The sequence below is a fragment of the Protopterus annectens genome, chromosome 1.part0, assembly GCF_019279795.1.
Source record: "Protopterus annectens isolate FY-2018-M chromosome 1.part0, PAN1.0, whole genome shotgun sequence".
NCBI classification, from domain to species: domain Eukaryota; kingdom Metazoa; phylum Chordata; order Ceratodontiformes; family Protopteridae; genus Protopterus; species Protopterus annectens.
This window is the reverse complement of record NC_056725.1, coordinates 1,622,194,850-1,622,218,273: the sequence shown is the minus strand read 5'-3', so window position 1 is coordinate 1,622,218,273 and position 23,424 is coordinate 1,622,194,850. Positions and strand designations below refer to the sequence as shown.

The 23,424-nt window shown below is 36.4% G+C and overlaps 1 protein-coding gene across 1 annotated transcript in view; it reads right to left on the bottom strand.

Moving 5' to 3' along the window:
• LOC122799229 (matrix Gla protein) overlaps window positions 1–23,424 on the bottom strand; it is a 187,738-nt gene that overhangs the window by 128,306 nt on the left and 36,008 nt on the right. The window contains exon 2 of the mRNA XM_044068155.1: window positions 19,552–19,706. Coding sequence (XP_043924090.1) covers window positions 19,552–19,615 — 64 coding nt within the window. The 5' untranslated portion in view covers window positions 19,616–19,706. The remainder of the gene's footprint in view (window positions 1–19,551; window positions 19,707–23,424) is intronic.

Genomic DNA, 23,424 nt, shown 5'->3' with positions numbered 1-23,424 from the left:
CCTAACTAGCACTTCTTTTTTTTCTATTCATTTCACACGTATCTCTGATGCCACCAGCTGCTTACTTGTTTGTTTATGGAAAAGTTTTGTAATTTCCATGTCCATAAAATTAATGAAAAAATGACTGTGTGTGTGTGTGTGTGTGTGTGTGTGTGTGTGTGTGTGTGTGTGTTAGTGTGTCTGTTAATTTGTTATGTGATTCATCATTGTGAAGGTCATCAAAATTACCTTTTGCATGGGGAGAGTCCCGGAAAGAAATAACACAATGCAACTATAGAGGAAATATGCACAGTTTACATGAGAGGTGCTTAGCACATGCCATATAAATATCACTTGCAAAACACAACGCATGCTTAATGGTTAAGTCTGAAGAGAATGCAGAAAAAACAGTAAATCTACAGAGCTAGATGACATTAAAATGCTTGGATAAAGGGATAAGTGGGTCAAATGACATCATTTGCAGCCTTACAAATTCTGCAAATACTGACATATAAAAGTGTATAAAAAGAGAAACAACAGCCCGCAGCACAGAAAATCAACCAATAAACAAAATAAAGTGCGAAGACTGCTGGAAGAACCTCTCAAGACGGTCGGCAGTTAAAATCTCTTTGTCGCCTCTAAACACCATGGAAAAGTATTAACGCTCCAACTTTACATAATGATAAAATTAAACTTGGTCTTTTCTGCCAACCATGCAGAAAAAGCCTTTCCGTGTTTATCAGTTCCGCCACAAACAGTATAAGAATCTGAACAGTCACCTTGTCCTTGTGTTATCTTATTGGATGGTTTAGACATTTTGTTTGATTTATGGCTGGAAGGGGAATACAGGAAATGTATCTGAAGAAATATAGTGGTGCAGATGAAAACATATGTAAATTTGGAGCATTAATGCTTTTCTGTGGTGTTTAGAGGTGACAATTAAAGTGATTTTAACTGCCGACCATCTTGAGAGGTTCTTCTAGCAGCCTTCAAAAATACTGACATGTCATAGCCCTGTGTGAAGTATATGTAAATCCTCTATATATGCTGAAAGACATTGCTGTTGTGCTGCATTTATGTTGGCAAGTATTTCAGCAAAAATGCTAATATATATATATATATATATATATATATATATATATATATATATATATTATGCCTCATGATTATAATTTTGCTATTACCTGGAAACTATTGAGGTTCAACTAACAGTGCTGATCCATCGCTTAACAGTGAATATTTCACCTGCCACTAATTACAGATTCATAATATGCTTGCTGTTTAGATCGCATTATTAATAACTTCCGCTTTTAGCAGTGATTCTTCTCATCCCCTCAGAATGACCTGTTCCTGTGTCAGTCTAATCCTGTGTGCTGTGATAAGCCGTATACCCCTTGCTTTCCAAGCCATCTTTTTTTTGCGCCAAGCTAAATGCAGTGCAGATGTGGCACTGCTTACTGCTTTTTTGTCTCATATGGAGGTAATTGATTTAACCTTCTTCCTGTATCCCTTTTACTTTTCATCCATCTGTTATCTGTGCTTCCTCTATACTACTTTATGTGTTTTCCCTTGCATGAGGGGTAAGCTGCAAATGTTTTTTGCATTATTCTTATAAAAACAGGTGGGAGATGGATAAATAGAATACACATGCAGATTTCTAGGTATAATTTCTATGTATTCAGTTTTCTAGCCTCTTCCATGGCTGCAAGCTCATCCTCAGTAAATGTGTTCCTAGTACTAACTACAACCATAACTAGGGCAGGGTAATGGGAACAGTTGCCCCAGGTGTAAGTTGGCATGGAGTATAATCAGCAGATGATGGTGGTGGTGGAGTGCAGTACTGGTTTCATAAATGAATGCTGATACTGCATTTGTAGTCATGGCTTATGGATGTAGTGATATAAATGTAGCAAATAGCTTGCTGCTCTTTCAGGAGAAGAACATTTTTTGCTCTTTAACTTTGAGAAGACTTTTTTTTTTTTGGCTCCACAACGTTGAGATGAGGGTAGTGTCAATTCTGGGATCTGCATACTCAAGGCACCTGATGACCTAGCTATGGTCATGGTTCTACCTTTTGGGATTTCTGTCAAAGAAGGCTGCCTGATGTCTAATCTGACTTCCAGAGCTTTTCACACCTACCTACCTTGGTCAGGGTTTTCCCCCCTCCCACCTTGATTCCAGGATATTCATGATATAAGAAGAATGTCATGATATAAGAAAAATGTCTCCCTATGCAATTCCTAGTTCTTTCTTGCCACAGTTTGTGAATGGAAAAATCCATAGTCAATGCAAGTATAAAGCATTATCAGGTTCAGGCTGGCTTCTGGTGTATAAGTAATTACCTGACTCATGAACTTTTTATTGTGTTTATCGACTTGTCTACTTTCTGTGTACTGATTTTGTGATGTTGATTTTTTGTTGCTTTGGTGTAGGTTGCAAGTTATTTGACATCAGTGTAGATGCCATTAACTAAAGTTATTACATGTGTTACTTGCCAAAAAAATTCCACACTGGGAATTTCATAGTTAATGTTCGTTTTGACACAAAGTACAACATCACTGTTTGCTCCTTTTGTGAAAGGTTCAATCAGAAGACTGTCAAACAAAGTGAGAAAAATCTCCAAGACTATTTGAATCAGAGAAGGCTATGTTCCTTGTGTAGGGCTGCAAAGGCATTTACTAGATCATCCATGGATGTCTCGCCAAAAAAGCACGATGGCATCATGTTTGCGGAGGCAGTTTCATGGCCACCATCCCAAATGCCTCATCCTTTTTAGAAACACATTTACTGAGGATGTGCTTGCAGTCATGGAGGAGGCTGGAAAACTGAATACAAGGAAATTATAACTAGCTAAATGAAAAGATTCCTCCTTTGGCAGTGTAAAGAGCCTTTGAACCCCAAACAGATAACATTGTTCGTGGTCCTCAGAAATCTGTCATAACTTTATAAATCAGGATTATCATATTCTTTATTGAAAGTAGATGACACTGCTATCTCTGCCTGCCTGATTTGGGATCCATCACTGTACACACTGCTATCAGGGAAACAATTCCTTAAAGGAGTTCTCACTTGAGACCACTCAAGAAGAAACTCACTTCCCCAGTGAGACCTTAAATATGTGGTGGAAGAAATTTTTGTTATGGAAACTGCTTTTCTGGGGGCCATAATTTCTTAAAGAAGCATTTCTGAATTAGGGGTTATTATGTGTATCTTCCACAATGGCAAGGTTACCCTCTAGTCCAACATTCATGCCCAAGATAGTGTCAAATGTCTCCCCATAATCAAGCAGTCAACTTCCCAATGTTATTTTCTACTCCAGAACACAAGTGAGAAGGGATTATGTTTACCCTGGATAAGTGTAGGTAACTGAGAGTTTACCTAAAAAAGATTAAGGAAGAGACAAAAGCTGACTGTGTTGTTGTTTGAGCCTTTGCTAAGGGAAGTGAAGGTAATTCTGTGTCAAACTAGACTACATCCAAATAGGTAGCCCCCCCCCCCCCAGCATCTGATTATGTTACTTCTTCCATGAACAAAACTGCACCAGGGTATCAAGTCTCACCCTGTAAGGGCAAGAACAGTGGCCTATGCTGTATGATCTACATCCATCTCTAATCATATCATATTTGCTGCCTGTGTGATGAAAACATTGTTTGATGGCTTTCATAACATATGGGAAATGTCTTCTATGATGCCTGTTAGCTCTGTGAACTGGACCTGACAGCAAGGCAACAGACACATAGTAGTGCACTGGCAGTACATATTTATAGTCCTCTTGGCAGTCTAATATATGGGTATAAAATTAATGAACTATCTTACGCTGAAGGGTTAAGGAATACATTGCAGGCTACATGCCAGAAGACTCATTCCATAAACCTATAGAATGATATATTTCATTTATTATAAAAACAGAAACCTCCATGTGTATTCTGTTTATCTGTTTCACACCTTTTTTATGTTGGAATGACTTTTTCCCCACCGATATCATTAAACATGTCTTCAGGTAGACTGTATAGTTTTTTATGACTGAAGTGCTTTTGGATTTATTTTATTTTATTTATTTATTCTTTTTTTGATTGTGTGAGCCTCTTCAATGCCCTTTCAGCCCTGACCCAGGTACAGAAGGTACAGAAGGTACAAAAGTACAAAAGATTTGTAAACAACACTTCAAAGATTGCACAAATGCACAAAAATCTGATCATACAATGTGCACTGATGCTAAAATCTTCTATTGTCCAACAGTTTAAAACCATTTAAAGTATCAATGATTGAGGTAAATGCAGTAATGCCTTATGGGAAAGTACCTAGAGGAGATAGCCAGGAGTCAGGAGGTGAAACCAAAGTATGACCCTGAGAGGTGAAGAGAACAGAAATATATGAAATAAGCAAGTAAAGCGCATGAAGAGTTACGTGATTAATGGGGTGGTTACAGTCATTACTTAATTAGAGCAAAAGGTGTTGGTGTTATACTAATGCAGAATAAAGAATTATAAGTTAAATGCAAATATTTACAACACATGGAAGTCCAACTGTCATGTGACAAGAATCTTTATCAGTTATAGCTTATGTGTGAATCTAAGAACAAGAAGGATAAGTGTAGCTGGGTAGTGGAGATTAACATTTGTCTATAAAGCAGGTGCATTTGTAAGTGCCTTATAGGTATAGAATTAATTTCTTTACTGAACTGTGAGCACTCTGTAAGTGACCAGAGTTGTGACGGTAGATCATTCCAATTCACAGGAACAATTTTACTAAGGAGCTTTTAACAGATGGCAAGGCCAAAAGGGAAACAGTCAAGACTTAGGGTATTGCTGCCCTTGCTTCTGAGATGATAAGTAGGAGGATTTTCTTTGAAGTTTTCTTCTTAGGGATGGTCAGAAAGAACTGTTAGTATTTTGAAAGTAAGGGTGGACAAAAGGAATGTGGAACAGGATGTGACTTGAAGCCAATTTGTCTTTTGCAGAGTGAGACAGTGATGTTTGAGATGGGGTGAAAGATAAATTACTCTGTATGGTATTTACTGGTGTTATATACAGAGTGCAGAGTAATAATTGGTAGGGCATATTCTAATTTTGGGCTAAATACATTATTTCTCAAAACATTTTCTGGCTTCTTTGGTGAGGTGGTTTGAAATGGAGTTGGATCATTTCAGTTGGGTAGGAATGTTTGCAACCACATTGCCAATGTGGTTTTGGAAATAGATTCTTATGCTAAATATTAGGCCAAGGTACTTATTTATACTGTTCAACCTCGGGTAGGTTACTCGGGATAGTGATTGACATGGGGGATCAGTTTAAATTTCTGTTGGGAGTCAAAGACCATTGTAGCAGTTGTATTGTTGTTAATAATAAGATTATTTTGAGTAAGCCAAGTAAGGATGAAAGTGAAATCTTATTGAAGGGCAGATTGGACTGAAGTGGTGGGTGGTCTAGTTCTCTATAGGATGATGATGTTGTCTGTATAAAGTGTTATTTCACCTGATGGGATACAATTGGAAATGTTACAAATAAAGAGAGAGAGAGAGAATAAGATAAGTTAAAATGGATTCTTAAGGGATAGGGAAGATACCACAGTCTGTTTGATGAGGTCTAGTGTGGACTATAAAGGATCTGTTGATGAAGTAATTCCTAAACCACAGTACATTGCTATCTCCAAAACCTAGAGTGCTTAGTTTGTGAGGGAGAATGCAGTAGTCTATATTTTCAAAGTCTCTGCATAGATCAATGAAGACTGTCCCCTGTTAGCCACCCCTTTTCCATAGCTGAAAAGATTCTGTGGTGTAAGAGAGCAGTTTATGTTGTTATGGTATTATGGGCTTTCCTAAATTCATGCTGTGAATCTACTACCATATTTGTTGAGATGGTCATAAACTTGGTAAAATTTTTAGGGCCTGGTCAGAGGATAGAAATACAACAATAGTAGATATAGTAGTGATAAAGTATGATATGTTGTTTATAAGATTCCAAAATTGTTAAGGCTGAATAGTTGTGGCTTCAAATTTTGAGAACAAAAATGTGGATTTGGCTGTTTTTATTAGTAACTTTCAGGAGTGACAGAGGTTTTGGTAAGTGTGATAATCATCTGCAGACTGAGAAAACGTCTACTGCTTATAGGTGCAGTCCCTATCTAAAAGATGTATTTCAGTCATTGTCAGCCCCGGGACATTTTTGTCTCCTAAAGTGTTACCTTATGACAGGGAAGTGCTAATCCAATATGGCTGTGATGAGGGTATTAAATATGAATGCAACAGATGTTTAGTATAGAGGAGGCCAGTCTACTTTTTTCCATGTCAGAGAATACTTCAGTTCTATTTTGTCTGTTATAGGTCTGGTTTAAGTTATGATTGAGGAACTGGGGTGCCTGAATGATAGGATTACTTGAATAGGTGGGTAGTCAATGAATTAAATAGGCAAGCAAGATACTTAGAAGAAGTGGTGGAATGTTGGTAATAAGTTAGCCAAGGAAGAGGGGTTTCCAGTATTTGGGTTAGGTGTGGTAGGACAGGTTATCATTTGGGTGAGGGTAAACTGAAAGAAATAGGAGTAAAGTTGAGAGCCCCTGCTAGAAATTAAATCAAAGTTAAAGTCTTCAAGGATAAGTAGCTCCTTGCTTCTGCAAGCATGCTTTGAAATGCGTGCAGTGGTATTCTCAAAAATGTTAAGTGAGCAAGGACGGGGATATAAATTACTACTAGAAGCAAATGATCACATGCACCAATGATTATTGAGAACAGTATACAATTAGCCTTAGTGTCAAAGGAAGGGGAGTTGATGGCTACCCAGGGGGGTGGAAAGGGAGCGGTGTTTTATTAATAGCAGTGGCATGACTCCATTTGAACTCTGTTCAGGACAGGTTTTGGAGCCGGATCTCACTTGTAACTAGTATATTTTGGTTATTAGTAGTTATCCAGTGTTCCAAGCAGACATTCATTGTGCTTTGGACATTAATGTGACATATTTTGAAATGTTTTTCTGGTTGCTGGATGAGCTTGCCTTGACGTGGAATGAAAAACTGGAGTAGAAAGATTGAGGGGGGGCATGGTAAGGAGTCAAGGAGGTTTATGAGTCATGCTGAGTGGTGTTGCTTGAGCTGTAGGTAGAAATGTTTAGGGATTTTGATGTGAAGCCTGTGTTTGTGGAAGAAGATTAAGGTTTAGATTTATGCCCGCAAGTCATAGGAAGTTTTAATTTTAGTATGCAAATGAGTTTGAAAAAGTTTTGTATAAATTTTTGTATTGGTCAGAGAACATTATTTAGTAGTTTTAATTTGATTATATACTGCTTTCGTAGCAGTTTGGAGAATGATAGTAATGCCTGAGGGAGTAGAATGAGGAGTGAAGTTTGTAGTGTTAAGAAGATAGTTTAACAAAGGTTACTGTTATGACTCTGAGATTGTTTACCTCGATATAGAGATCATCTGGAGTGTAAAGAGGGGGGGGGGTTAAACCTAAAAATGGAAGTGGAAGTGAGGAAAGTTCTGTACTCCACGTATATTGAGATATCGAAGGCAATGTATTTTTGAGTGGAAAGGGATGATAGAGTTAAAAGTTTTGGAAGTTTCAAAAAGGTTTTAATAGTCAACAGGATTTGAATGTGTAGCAGGAGAGGTGACTCTAGAATATGATTAGAGGAATTGGAGTTAAAGGGTGAAGTTAAGTAAGGAGTATACATTAGGACTGGCTAGAAAATGAGGGTGTGCAGTTAGCATAATTGTAAAGGAAATGACAGGGATGGGCGAGATGGGGGTAGGATAGGCACTCAGCAGCACGGAGCTGGCAATAACCTGGAATCCCAATTACAGCTATTTGACAAAGACAACTGTACTCCACTGCAGAACTCTGAAATCATGTACCTCAGTAAGAAGTTTAAGGTTTGCGTTATAACAATTTGCATTTTCTTTCTCTTAACATTACTTAAGATTTGCAACATGAGAAATACATACAAATTTCTGAGTAAAGAGACTTAGTGCATGGGGGAGTCTTTGGAAAAGTGCACTTCAGCAAAGAGCTTGTCATTGATTTAGCTGGGCTATGTTTAGTGATTTTCTACTTTAGTTCAGGAGTACTTTTTAATCTTTTTTGTACCTTCATTTATTTTATTTATTTATTTATTGTATTTTGGTAGTGTTGCAAGGAGGAGTTAGTTTAATGTTTGTTAGTTTATAATCTGGTTATGTTTTTCCTTAGTTTAATCTTAATTAATTTTGCTGGTAATGATGTTTTCCAGTTGTATATTTGTATTTATTTTTTCTTTTTATTATTTCATTTATTTTTTTCTTTGTAATATTTATGAATTTCAAATTTAGGCGGACAGTGTTATTTTTTGAAAGGCTGTATGTGTGTGTGTGTGTGTGTGTGTGTGTGTGTGTGTGTATGTGTGTGTGTGTGTGTGTGTGTGTATGTGTGTGTGTTATATGAAACTACAGTTTTATACTAATGATAATAAGAGATATTGTCCATGTTTTGGAAGATGATGATGATTATGTATGTATGTATGTATGTATGTAGGTATGTATTTATTTATTTTTGCTTTTGTTTTAGTTTTTTTGTGTAAGTGTGAATGTTTTTCTTAGGTTGATTGGGGTGTTTTGTTTTGTGTGTGTGTGTGTGTGTGTGTGTGTGTGTGTGTGTGTGTGTGTGTGTGTGTGTGTGTATATATGTGTATGCATATTTGTAGTTGTGTATGTTTGTATGTGCATGTTGCCTGTGTGTGTGTGTGTGTGTGTGTGTGTGTGTGTGTGTGTGTGTGTGTGTGTGTGCGTGTGTGTGTGTGTGTGTGTGTGTGTGTGTGTGTGTGTGTGCGTATGTGTGTGCGGTTTGAATGTACAGAGTATGAGCCTTTACTTTAGCTTTTAAAGAGTAGTGTAAAATATGCCAAGATTAAGGAAGTTTTAGTATAAAACATGACATGGCACAGATGGTAATAAACATACAAATATTATTTATATCTCGCTCTCTCTGTCTCTGTATGTATATATATATATATATATATATATATATATGTGTGTGTGTGTGTGTGTGTGTGTGTGTGTGTGTGTGTGTGTGTCTCAGTCTATATCTCTGTTTCACTGGCTATGTAGTAAGTGAATAAATAGGCTGGTAAATAGACTCTGTTGAGTCACAGTGCAGGCTCTGTTAAAGCACAGACATTATATAACATATCTACTGGCATTACAGGAAGCAAGTCAAAAGAAATGCAGTGGAAGCAATATGCAAGAATTGATATGAAGCACGTAATGTAACCATTTTAAATGTAAAAGAAAACAGGAGAAACATTTACAGTAGATGACTTTACATGCACTTTCTGAAAAGAATACAGTATATTAAACACAAAACAGGTTTAAATACTAACAAAAAAAGAGACAAGGAATCATTTCTTTCAGTGCACTGTCATATGTTACATTTGTGTTACTAAATCAAGATATTCATTAAAGCTTACCATGATGCAGAAGCGTGAACCCTGAAGGACCACTCTCCTGCTACTGCTTCACATTGCCAATGACCATAGCATGGAAAATGGGCATGCAGATGTCATAGTCTGGGGGAGGGCCTAATGTAAATTAGCTATGTGCCCTGCCCCAGAAATGACACTGGGAAAATGTGATATAGAAATTCAGAAGCTCACTCTTTTTAGTAAGGATGAAAAGTGAATGCAGCCTTTTGATTACTTTTATCCATTTATCTCTATGAAATGGTTGTGGCCTATAACATGACTAAAGGTTAAGTATTGCAGAGCCATCCATGTGTGTGTGTGTGTGTGTGTGTGTGTGTGTGTGTGTGTGTGTGTGTGTGTGTGTATGTAAGAGGCTGCACATGTGTTTGTGAATTTGTATTGGCATAAATCCAGCTGCTTGGATGTATGGATATATGTATGTGTGTGTGTATATGTGTGTGTGCGCACACGCTTTGGGTGTGCATATGCTATTGCAATGCATGGGCTAGTAAGGAAAATAGTAGCATGGTCAGGTCTGACAGCACAGTGATTTAATCAGAGACATTGTAATTAGCTGCTAAAGAGATGCTTTACCTTGTTTCTCAAGCAGGAATCCTTTCCTTCATGCTAATTGGCAGACCCATATTAGCTAATTAGCACTGGCAGTGAGAATCTCCCTGAATCTCAGGAAAAGTTTGATAGGTGTTGACTAGTGTCTCCAATATATTTGCATTCATATTCATTGAAAAGGTACTTTCTAAGTTAAAGTTGAAAACCTTCAGTAGTACTCTTATTGTGAATTTCATTGAATTTTTGAAGATGTCTCCTACAGTAATGTTGAGGACTGGATAGGACAATGTCATGGTGCTATTACTGTTGACTAAGGGTTTTTATAAACAGTCTACTGACTGAGTGGCATTGCTACATCATAATATTTGCACAACAGGGTAATGAGTAGTGGCATAGCTCTTCCACTTACAGGAAGCCCATGAGAGTTTTGGAAGAGTAGACAATGATAAGCTCTTATGGAGATAAAATTATAGAAGTAACATCACATGGGAAGAGGTCCTCATCAAGTAGCAGAACTGAAGACATATGCATTCAGTCAAGTCAGTATCTAAAATTTTTCCAGGTGATTAACCTCTCCCCTTTACCCAGAAGGCTCTGCCAGCTATCTTCCTGTAAAGATTTATTCTTCTGCTCAAAAACCTTGCATCAGAAAATTGGCCACAAGCTGATTAGCATTTTAAGCTTATTGTTTGTTGTATTTTTGCCCTCTTTCTGTTATATTTGCTGAAGATGTTTTTTTTTTTTAATTTCTGCATGTGCTCATTGAGTCAGGGCAGAACTTCCCTTTTCTGTTTCCTTCATTGGCTATGTATATTACTGTGAAACCTTCCTATAGACCTTGGTGCCCTTTGGAGTCTCACCTTAACACTTATGTGTTTTCTTGGTACTGCTTTGGTGTTTCATTGTAGTTTGCTTGACTTACTTTCTTGTTTATAGATATATATATATATATATATATATATATATATATATATATATATATATATATATATATATATAAGCACATGAAGAGTTATGTGATTAATGGGGTGGTTACAGTCATTACTTAATTAGAGCAAAAGGTGTTGGACTCCTTTATCCTTTTTCCCATTTCCTCTTTTTTGCAGTTTACTTTGGTTATTCATTGTGGTTCTGCACATTTGCCATACTTGCTGTTTGGCTTAGGTCTGGACAATATAACCCTTTGCATATGTAGTATGGGAAGCTTTGTCCCAGCAGAAGAAGCATTTGTTTATTTTTTTATTATATTGTTGATTTTAGGGTAAAGTTGATCCAGTGAGATGGGTATCTCAGATACAGACTTGCCTTTGATATGCTGTCCCATATCTAATGGATGGCACCTCTTACTGAACCAGATCTAATAGACGCTACCTTTTAGAATTATTCCATCTTTTTCCCCTCTTATATTCCTCTCTGCTATCTCACTCCCACTTGTATACTCCCACTTTTTCTGTTTTTTTTAATAAGAGATCCTCACATTCCTTCTACTTCCTCACACAGTCCATTATTTTCACACAGACTGTCCAAAAACGTTTTAATGTTACCCTTCCGACTATTAAAACACAGTATTTCCATTCTTCTCCCAGTTTTCATTTTATATATTTAAATTAGGTATGGTCATGGTTATCCCCGTACCTAAAAAAACAAACAAACAAAAAAAAAAGAGAGGGAAAATGTAGTGTTATGCTAGAAAACTGCATTCTGCATCATCTAAAGCATCATTGTTTTTCAAAGAGAGACTACCTGTTTCCATCTTCCTTTCAAATTCCAGCTTGAAGTTATACTGAAAGTATTTTTCAGTAATTTTAAAGTCAGGAAATTATGTGCTGGTCTTTAGGCTGTATTTCTATTAAAGAAGGGTCTGCTGTTGTCAGTCAATCATTCTTGTGTGTTAATTTTTGTTTGGATTATCTGCCAAGAAACTGCTTCATATACCCACTTATGGGCTGCCAGTCAGTCTCTGTTTTGTTGATCATGTTTATTTTTACAAAACCTTATTGATCAGGCTGCTTCATTTGAATTGTATAGAACAGATTTCCCTTCAGGTTGAAAACAATTTTTGAATAATCTTGCTGTGAAAGGGAATATTACGAACTGTACAATAATTTCCAAGATCTGTTGGATGTAATCTTTTTCCTCCTGTGGAAGAGAGGTCTTCATGACTGCTTCAAAGACTCCTGGAAACACCATCACTATCTCCGGAACAACACATTGATCAAGACAATGAAGCTTGAAGGGCCTAGAATGTCAGGCAGTGGCAGAAAAGGTCATGGTAGACCAATGTGCAGGGTAATTCATAATGGGACAGAGTGGAGCTCAGCTTCACGAGTGCAAAAAAAGTATCTTGGGAAAAAATTACACCCACAAAACACTAGATGATTGCTCTAGTAAGTTTTGCTAGAGCTAAATTTGTATTGTTGAAAGACAAATTCCAGATACCAGACACCTTATCTGTGAGGCATTACTCTGGGTGATTATACTACAGGGAAAAAAATGCGTTTTGGATTAACAGACAGTTTGAGACACAGAGCTATTTTTGGATTAACAGACAGTTTGAGACACAGAGCTAAGTTCAACTATACGAGATGGTAATTATGTCTTAGATTTTGGGGCAGAATAATTATTTGAAATTATAGTTTCCAGACTGAGGACTATGGCATTTATTAATCTTAGTCTCAGGGAGAAAGGCAGTACATGTCACACTTAAAACATCCAATATTATATAGCTTTTGTACGAAATTGTATAAAACTACCTTAAAGGGGATCTACACTTTACTGCAACTTGCTTTGCTGGATATTGAAATTTTGAAATAGGAAGATCATCTATTTATTTATTTATTTTATTTGCAATTTGTTTGCCAGGATAGTCCAATTGGACCACAAGGAGCCCGTTTTCATTGGAGTCCTGGGGAGAAAAGCTCCAGCAAAATACAAATACATAGTACACATTGCACATTTACATTACAGATTATCTCATAGGAATACAAAGTAAATATAATAAAAAGGCTAACAATGATAACAATGATCTATTTCCTCGATGATATTTTGGTATATCAGGACTGGTTAGGCTGCAGCTTGTTTCTTTGTTTGAGATTTACTGAACTCTGATAAGTGAGAGAAGGTATTTTTTTAACTTCCTCCCATTTTCTCATAGTTTGTATGACCTCAGAGTTAGTAAATATGAATTTTAGGGTTGTGGGGCTAACCCAATCATGGGGGGGGGGGGTAGGGAGGCTTGGCCCATGCAAAAAATATTTTTGTGATTTTTGTGAGTGTCACTGTTTTGACCTTTAGACCTACCAAGATTTTAGACACTTTAATTTTAAATTGACTAGAGAGGGTAGTGAACAGGGGAAGTGAAGTGCTAGTTCATGGTCTAGAATTGTAGCAATTAAGGGTATCTGTTTGAGGAAAGAAGAACTTCTTAAACATCTTGATTTCTTTCCGTGGTGCTTAGTGGATATTACTTCTGAGACTGAAAAATGGCAATTGTTTTACTTTACTAAAGACATATCAGTCAAATAACATTTGACTGAATTCAACACACCAAAATCTCAACTTACTGAATTGTAAGTATAGGGAAGTTAATGGAAATGTTTTTTTTTTTTTTTGCATGCTTGCTTCCTTAAGTGTTGTTTAATACACCATGATTAGGGTTGCTATGTAAGGTCAATATATGATGTAAGATAAAGTACCCATACATGAATGGATCAGGACATTGTTCACTGTTTTTGAAGTAATTTCAGTAATCGTATGTTCAGTTAAAGAAAATTTTCTATTCAAAATCTCTTTAAGATGGACTGTGGTTTAATAAAATGAAACCATAAGAAACCCCATTTTAAGCTTATGTGATACTCTTTCTACAACAATATCCATTGGGATGTTCCTCTTTACACCCATGCCTTGTTAATTACATTTATGATAAATACTCACAGAAACAAGAGGGGAAGAAAAGGGTCTCAGATTTTTCAGGCAGTCTAGAGTTTTTTCAACCAGTGAATATCCCTCTGAAAGTGATAATTCCAGACAAGCCCATTTACTTAATAAGACAAACAGAAACATAGAAAATGACAGAATGAATACAGAAACACATAAGAAAATGGATTGCAGTCAATACTGGTGGAAGCAAATAATGTTGTTTTGAGGAAACCAACCTTATTCAAGGCCTTTCAAAAGCCTCAGACTGTAGTTTCCCCTTAAATGCTATGACTCAAAGATCAAAATTTAGGTATGAAGAAAACAGATGCTATATAAATTAGGTCAAATGACTGCTGGATTACTATACTTAAAAGGTCTGCATTTGGCAGTCATTAATGCCCAGTTGTGAGTGCATTGTGCACTTATTACAGGACAGTAGTTTTATAGGTACATCAACACATAAAACACAGTGAAATGGTAATAGAAAGAAATAAGCCAGGTCTGGTCGCTGCCAGAAAAAGGTTCCAATGATATGCTATAGGTTAGTACTAAGCTAACTGCTCTTGCAAGCCATTTTAAGCCTAGCAAATTATCCCTTGTGAGACTCAAACCCTGCATCTTGTGTTTCTAAGGCAAACACCTTAACCATTAGGCCACCCTCCCAACCCCTGATATGATATACATACCTCTCAAATGTACAGATTTTCACAGAATGTTCAGATTTCTGCCTCATACTTTGGTCTTTTTTTCATAAAATTGTGGCTTTATGGCAAATTAGTGGCAAATCATTACAGATTTAAATTAGAAAATAATGACAGACATTTGAGTTTCAGACTTCAAACCCTTTGAAAATTTATGCTAATGCAAAACCTATTATTATATCAACTTTCTAAGTTTGTAAGAGCAATATTTAAAAAATGTGCCTATTTTTGGGTCTTTACCTCACTTTTATTTATGGCTTTATCCAGATTTCTTGCTTTAAGAGGTTAAAAGGTATGATGTGATTCACCAAAAAAAAAAAACACTAAAAAAAGAACAAAAGCACTGTAAATGATAATAAGACAGAACCCACTAAAATTACATATACAACTTATGTCCGGTAGCTCCAGCAAAATCAGACTTCAGGACAACAGCCAGATAACTTAGTTACCTCTAGAAAGATAGCAGCAAAGGACATTTCAAGACAGAAATGTTGCCAGTTGTATTTTGTTTTTTCAGCACACATCAGTAAACTGTTTAGTAGTGCTGTGTTCAGCCAATAGTGTTTCAGGTATATAATAAGGGTCTATATCAAAACTTCGAAGAAGTAAAATGTTGAACATTAAAACATCGAACTCACAACATCGAATGATGAAAATAGCAAAGCCCCGGAACAGCGAAATCAGTGGGCCGTTCAGTGGCTTCGCTATTTCCTCCACTGTGGTGCAAGAATTACGGACCTTAGGGTTAGGGTGTGGGTTAAGGTAAGTGGATAGTTAGTAATGTATGTATGGTGTAGTGTAGGGTTGGGTTTTGTTAACTGTATGTGTGTATATTAATTGCTTTGTTTGTGTATAGTTTCATAGGGTATGTGTGCGATAGTTACGGATCTTAGGGTTAGGGTGCGGGTTAAGGTAAGTGGATAGTTAGTAATGTATGTATGGTTTAGTGCGGGGTTGGTGTGTATGTTTCTTGGAACCGCAAATTTTTTCCCTGGAAAAAAAATTTGCTATTCTGAGCGTTCAATGTTTTCAGTATTCGAAATTCTAAGTTTGAACATATGGTGTTCGATATTTTGGAATTTCGAATATATATGATATAGACCCTATAATAACACTTTGCAAAAATAGAACAGTGCTGTGGCTATTAAAGCTTGCCACACCTAAAACTATATTTTAAATGAAATCAAAGCTCAAAGGAAAGCAAAAATAAATGAATAAGGTAACAAAAAGGTAAAAATAAATTGATAATGTAATAAAGTGGTTAAGCAGCAGGAATGTGAGATCCTGTGATATAACTGATTCACATGTACAATAACTTGTCTTTCAACGTATATGGCAGATTACCCAGTTAGTATTCAGGTTTTTAATGCTTCCTTTGTTGCCTTTGGGATTTATCGTAGTCTGACAAACTTCATCAGACAAATTAACAGACCTGCTGCATGAAGGGATTACAGATTATTTTGTCACTGATTCTTAACAACTTTCCATGTTTCAGTTATTTGTTAGTTGTGGTTCTAGCTGTAGCATTTGTAATGAAAGGAATGCTTACCTTCATAGAATCCCAACAAAAACTTGACTGGATAACAAAAGGAAGTGGATTAGGGAGATGTGGCCCTGTGTAGTCTGTCTGTATTCCAATAAAATGCATAACAAAGTTTTGCAGAGAAGAACATTCAGCAAATGAGAAAGCTAGACCTGTCTTATAAAACTGAAGAGTGTGATGATGGCTTAGTATTGGAATGAAAGAGTGTTTGAAAAAGGATGCACTGTTGACTTTTCCTGGAGTATTTCAGGAATGGAAAACATTAACACATAATGAGCACTGAGTTGGAACATTTCCTCGTAAGAGCACTGGGAGGGCTGTAGTTGTGATCAGAAAGAGACAGTGAGCAGTAACATAGGTCAGTTTCTAGAAAGCTCCTCTTCTGAACATAGTGGCACACAACTCAGCTTTTTATGTAAGGAATAAAACATAACCCCACTTTTACCATAAAGGAATAGCCATGCGCTTCTCAACAATTTGTACCGCTTGTTTGTTCTAACATATACAAGAATCATGTGAAGCAAGATATTAGGAGTATCTTTCAGAACCATATGACTTTATTTATGAGAATAAATGTTACTATTTGGATTTGCTGCAGTTAATCAAAACAGTATGAGTGTTTGCACGCCCGCGCGCACGCGCGCATGTGTATGTGTGTGTGTGTGTGTGTGTGTGTGTGTGTGTGTGTGTGTGTGTGTGTGTGTGTGTGTGTGTGTGTGTGTGTGTGCATGTGTGCATGTGCGCACGCGTACTGAAAATCTTTTTATGTAGTTCTCTGACACCACAATGCACAGAAAATCCTGCTCTTTTGAGAAATATGAGGAAAAACAACTGCACAAATATAAATTGTCACTTAAATACTAGAAATGGGTGTAAATGATGGCTGAGCTCCCTTTTTACATCCCGCTGCAGAGTTGGAACCTCCAGTTTCCTCCCATATTCTATATAAATCTGTCTTGGGGTAAATATAGTACAGAATTGTAGCCTGCATTAGGAGAAATTACTTTTATGTGCATTTTCAGTGCATCCTTTTTTATTTTTGTTTCCTAACAGGAGTAGTGGAATGATCCAGTGTGGACCCATTTCAGCCACAGCTTGGGCATTACAGTCGAAAGAAATCAGATGAGTTACACTGTACAGTAACTGATTAAAGACAACAGAAAGGTACAATCTTAAGTTTGAGATTTAACACTACTGTGAAGCACAAGCTTGGGAATTAAGATATTATATGCCTAACGACATGTGAGGAATGTACTTTTTCACCATCTGTTTTGATGAGTTGTATTATTTATTTTATTTATTTATTTTTTTATTTATTTAACATTTGCTTACCAGGAAAGTCTGACTGGGACAGAGCCCATTTTCAGCAGAGACCCTGGGAGAAAGGATTCAGATGCATGTCTTTCGAATGTGGGAGGAAACTGGAACCCCCGGAGGAAACCCATGCAAATGCAAGGGTGACATGCAGACTCTGCACAGAAGACACCCCAGCTGAGAACTGAACCGGAGAGCCTCTTGCTGTGAGGCAACAACAATAACCCTTGCACCAATGTGCTGCCCTATTGTTACAGACTTTTGATTCACTCATCTGTTTATTACATCAACTTGCAGACAGCAATTACATAGCCATTGTCCATTACTTTGCTTGTATAAGAAAAACCCCTGAGAGGTGGTGGGAGGACAGTAGAATCATGAATCATAGCATGGCATGTGTTTTCTACCAGTGGTGAGCTGGCTAGGTTTCTGTATTAAGCTTCAGTACCTTTTTTGATTTAAATCACAGTTCTCTGAGATATTGTACAAAAGGTGCTATAATGAATGTTTATGTGACACCGAGTCACAGACTATATGGCTACTTGCAGAATATAGGCCATGCATATTAACTTTTCATTTTCATTGGTAGTGTTTTTCACAGGTACAAACCTTTCTTATTCATGCTGCAGCACTCCTTGTTATAGCACGGGGTGTCTATGCACACCACTGTTTCAGGGTGCAAAGCCCCATTTCTGCCCACATAGGCATGCAAGCACAAACTTCAGAGGTTTTGTCAGTTTCACCATGAGCTTTAGCTACCAAATTTTCCATTTATGAAGCCAGACATTTGACAGCGGGTATAAATTTCAATGTGCATTTATAGCAAATGGGTATGAGAGTCAGCAAGGTCAGCTACAGACAGATTAGGGCAATGCAGAAAAGATGAGAAAAATGGGCTTATATGCAGGGTAGGACCAGCTCTACTTTGGATGTCATGTCCGTAATGTTTGTTTATGTGGGCTTTAAACAAATATGATCTAGTATATTGCTGTTCTCAAGGCCTCCAATGCTAGCTGGCCAGTACTGCTTAAATTCTAATAATACAGATAAGATAAAAGACATTCTGTAGTAGGGAAATTGCTACTCTGGTGTGCAAATTTGCAGAAGATGGACAAAGAAATGCTTTATATGGTTACTTGCAGGTACTCAGAAATTGCTTCATAAAAGTAGCAGAAATACACATAGCATGCTTAAGTAAGTATCCACATTTGATTTACACCACATTAGCATAATACTCTCATTTGCCACACTCTAAGTATGGCTGAATAACAAATAGTTAATAGTACTTCATACAAAGTCAAGCTCGAGTTATTATGATTGTTTTCCTTTTGACAGGCAGATATTTTGCAGTATTTTAAATCCTGCTGACTGAGTCCTTATGAAGGGGTCTGCACCATAGACAGACAAAAGAGACATTTTGACATGATCCTTCATTGACAAATTGCACCACAGTCTGGAAATATAATTAGCAATATGGTCTTATCTTACATATGTATTGCACATAAAAGGATGTTTCAGACAGTGATAGACCAGTACGACAGTGAATACAGACATGGTGTCAGCTATTTTTTCACAACAGCACTAAAACACAGCCCACAAAACTGTACCCATTCATTTTATGGGAAGGGGGCTGACAGTGAAAAATAGAAAAAATTCCTTGTCATTGTAAACAGAAGCATTTGTTTTATTTCTTTAATGCTAGTGATGACAGCACAGCCCTACTCCTACTGCTGTGATATAACCCATAGTTTTCCCATTGATTAGGAGATATGCAGCCAGAAGAGTTGCAGAGATACCTAACTAGGACAACACATAGTACATAGAATGGCTCAACTGTGCACTGACATCACATCTAAGTTGGAGTCCATACATAGTAACACTAAAGTATATAAAGCAAGGGATATGAGTACTTTTATCTAATCATCTGCAAGAAACAGATTGTATATCTGTTATAAATATGAATACATTTGGTTGTAATCTGAGTAATACTATTAAATCATCTTTAACAAATTAATTTTACCAGTTCCAGTCATAATAAAAAAATAAAAATCAGATTATGATTTTAAACATAAATTGATTTATAAATATGTTTTCTTACCATAATAACATGAGCATGCAGCAATAAAGACCAGGAATATTGACACAAAAATAAGGATTCTCATAATGATGCTTGAGCTGGTAGTATTTCTTTTGTTCTTCTCTCTTTTTCTCTGGTTGAAGCAGCTTCCAAGTCTGTGGCAGGCTGGCGAGATGCTGTGAGTTTTAACAAGAGAATGTTTATCTGTAATGATTCAAATTCAAGGAATTTTTTTGCCTCATGTTTTCCTGGCATACGTAATACTGGGGGAGGGGGGTATTACAGTTCAAAAATAACTTCCTGACTTGCAGATCTCATTAATACATAGTCTGCGGGTTCACTGAACAGTTATCTGCCTACAAGCAGTTCAGGGGAAATCATCTAAGTTTTAAAATTCTTCTTTGAACATTATGAGCACATTGGATGTTCTGTAACAGGCAAATAAACAACAGTTGATTAGAAGTGTTTGGCCCATTTAATTCTAATTGAAACAAAGAATGTCCTAACAAAACAACTTCTACAAATGATTCATAGTCCTTATGCTCAGTAATTGTCAGGTTTGGAAAATTTTAACAGAACACAAGCACTTTTGTTTGATATTAAAGAAATGCTCTGATATCTACATGTCTTTACATTGTTTTAGAAGAAAAAGGTGAGTGTACATATTCTTGAAGCAATAACATCAAGCTTCTCTGCACCGAAGAGTTACAAAAGCAATCGTTTTCATCGACATTCACCTGTGCTGACATGACAGATATCTACTTGTATGGTTACATATCGCAGGAGACTACTAGTGTTTGGATGGTACAGAGACATTACATACCATTGTGCTTGCCTTCATATACCATGACTCAGGTGAAAATCACTCCAGTGCTTCCCATTTAAATGTGTTTTATGAGCCATCAACAAACAAAATACAGGGTATACTGCATTCACAAACAGGGCCAGATTATTTTTACACACACACACACACACACACACACACACACACACACACACACACACACACACACACACACACACACACACACACACACACACACACACACACACACACACACACATCTATATCTATATCTATATCTATATCTATATCTGTATCTATATCTATATCTATATCTATATCTATATCTATATCTATATCTATATCTGGGACTACTTCAAATAAACGAAAACCCACTTACCAGAAAAGAAGAAGACTGAGACAACAACACCGAATCTTCATTTAAACGACTGCTCATATAACTGACAATTTACCCAGGGAAGGGAGGTAGTTGGCCAACATTTGGAGTTTGCCCTTTTCCCCACTACAGTGCTATCCTGGACTTGGTATAATTAGTTATGGGGGTTTGGGAGGGCAAAACCCCTCATTTGTGTGAGTTTGGAATGCTTCGGTGTGTTTTTTTGTGTGTGTTGGCTGACTGCCTCCTTTTCCTGGGTAAATTATCGGTTATGTGAGGAGTCATTAAAGTGAAGATTCGGTGTTGTCGTCTTGGTTATTTACAGTTCGGGTAAGTAGATTTTCATTTCCTCATTTCATTTTCATCTCCTCCTTTAATCTTTTCCCTCCCTTACTTTCCTCTCTGTTAATTCTGTTAACCTGTACAATATTATGTATCCTTACTTCCTGTTTACCGTACTATTCTCTTCTATTGTTCTTTACACCCCTCTATTTACTCTTTCCAGTAACTTAACTTCCTCTGTACTAACTAATTTTTCTTTTACTTCTCTATTCCTTTCTAGTTTATAGCCCCTAGTAATCTGATACTATTCTCCCTCCTTTACCTATCTCTTCCCTTCACACTACTATTTGTAAAACTAACTTGTATATCTGTAATCACCAGCCTTTTATAACTCTCCTTCTGCATCTTATCTACCTTTGCCTGGACCATATGCTCTTCCATACTCACCCTTTTCTTTTAATCCCTCACTTGTAGATTTTTCTTCTTGTACTGCATCTGTTTATCTGTCCTATATTTTCCTTTATATCTTCTGAAACTAATTTGTATTATTATACTCTAGCATATTCTTTACAGTGAATATGATTTTTGTATTATGATTTTATCTTCTGTACAACTTGTCCTTTGGAATTTTATACTTTGTAATATGGAGCTGTGAGAATTGTGAATTTTTTTCTTTTTTTGTACTTCCAAATTTGTGCTTTGACTTTTTATACTTGTATGATTTTTTACTGTGGAGTTTTTCTCCCTGGGCCTCCGCTGAAAAGAGGCACTAGCTCAGATGGACTAACCCGGTCAACAAATGTCAAATAAATAAATATGAAGTAGACCCATATATCTATATCTATATCTATATCTGTATCCATATCTGTATCCATATCTGTATCTGTATCCATATGTCTATGTCTATGTCTATAGCTCTCTATGTATGTGTATATATATATATATATATATATATATATATATATATATATATATATATATATATATGTGTGTGTGTGTGTGCCTGTGTGTGTCTGTGGATACACATATATGTACATATATACCTGTCCATCTCTTTGATAGTCTATCAGGTTGCTTATTTTAATTAGTTAACTGTAGAGTTTCAGACTGGCTATCTCCATTTACTGTATTGGTCCAGGGAGAAAAGCTCCAGTAATACATACACTGCAAATATAGCTTATTAGACATTTGGACAGCTCAGCTGTAAAAAGAATGTTGATTTACAGTATCACTGCATCAACACATAGTGTAAATAAATGATGAATACAGTATTTTTAGAATTACAAATACTTTGTGGTCTAAATGCACTAAAAACAGAGTAAGTATTTATAGGATATTTACTTGGAGAAAGTAATAGTTGTAATGTAAGGTAAGTGCTCTCTTGGTAAGTAGAACAAAGTCTAAATGTGAAGAGTTCCCTAGGACTATGGAAATAGAATGCCTAACTTTGAGTGTGACATAGAGCAGACAAAATTGGTTAAGTAAGGTAAGGTACAGTGACTTGAGCTGAAATTAGATGCTTTCTCTGAGGCAGCTGTAGGATAAGTTAGCATAAAAATGTTCAAAATGTGCCTTGCTGAAAAGAAGCTTCATAGTATTATGATTCGAGTATTATGATTGTTTGCTGGACAGAGATTGTTTTAAGGCTTGGAAACCATTTTAAGAAGTAGGAGTCACCAAATATGTTATTTGAAGAAGACAATTGCTGGGGTAAGACTCACTTTATAACAGATTATGAACTGGGAATCTGCTACTTGATTAATATAGAGACAGAAGGAACTTATCAGCAGAATGAGCAGATGGTCTATTTTAAGTGTACCAAAGTTAATATTTGTTGAAATTATAGCCACTGTAAAGATATGATACTTGTGCCTTGATGACTTGCTGTGAATTTGGTAATATGGCTATAGGCTGTTTAATTTTTTTTTTGGGTTGACTTGAGGTTGGTTAAGAATTCCAGCAGCATAGAAAGATTTGGGAGATGATCAGGTCTACCTGTAGTGACCTTAGTACTATAAGTCCCAAACTGCCTGGTCAAATATAAAAAAAGAAAAACATATTTTTGATTGATTTTCAGTTTAAAAGAGTTTATACGAAGGACAAATTCTAGCTGCTGTCTTGTGATGGTCTCGAGCACTGTAACTGCATTTACTTCTTTAACAAGGGAATTGCTGTAATGTATTTTTTTAACTGGCTGTTGTTTATTGATTTGTGTTTCCTTGAAGAGAATATTTTAATTTCTGACGTTCAGATGAAGGTCCATGTTGTCTAACTCATTCTGTAGCTGACTGAAATTGAGCTGTAGCACGTCAAACTACAGCTATATTTTGTTCAGTTCTGAGGATAGTAGAATCATCCACAAACTGGATTTGATTAGGTGAGCTACATAACTGTGAAATATGTTAGAAGAATATGGAAAAGTAGTGGACTA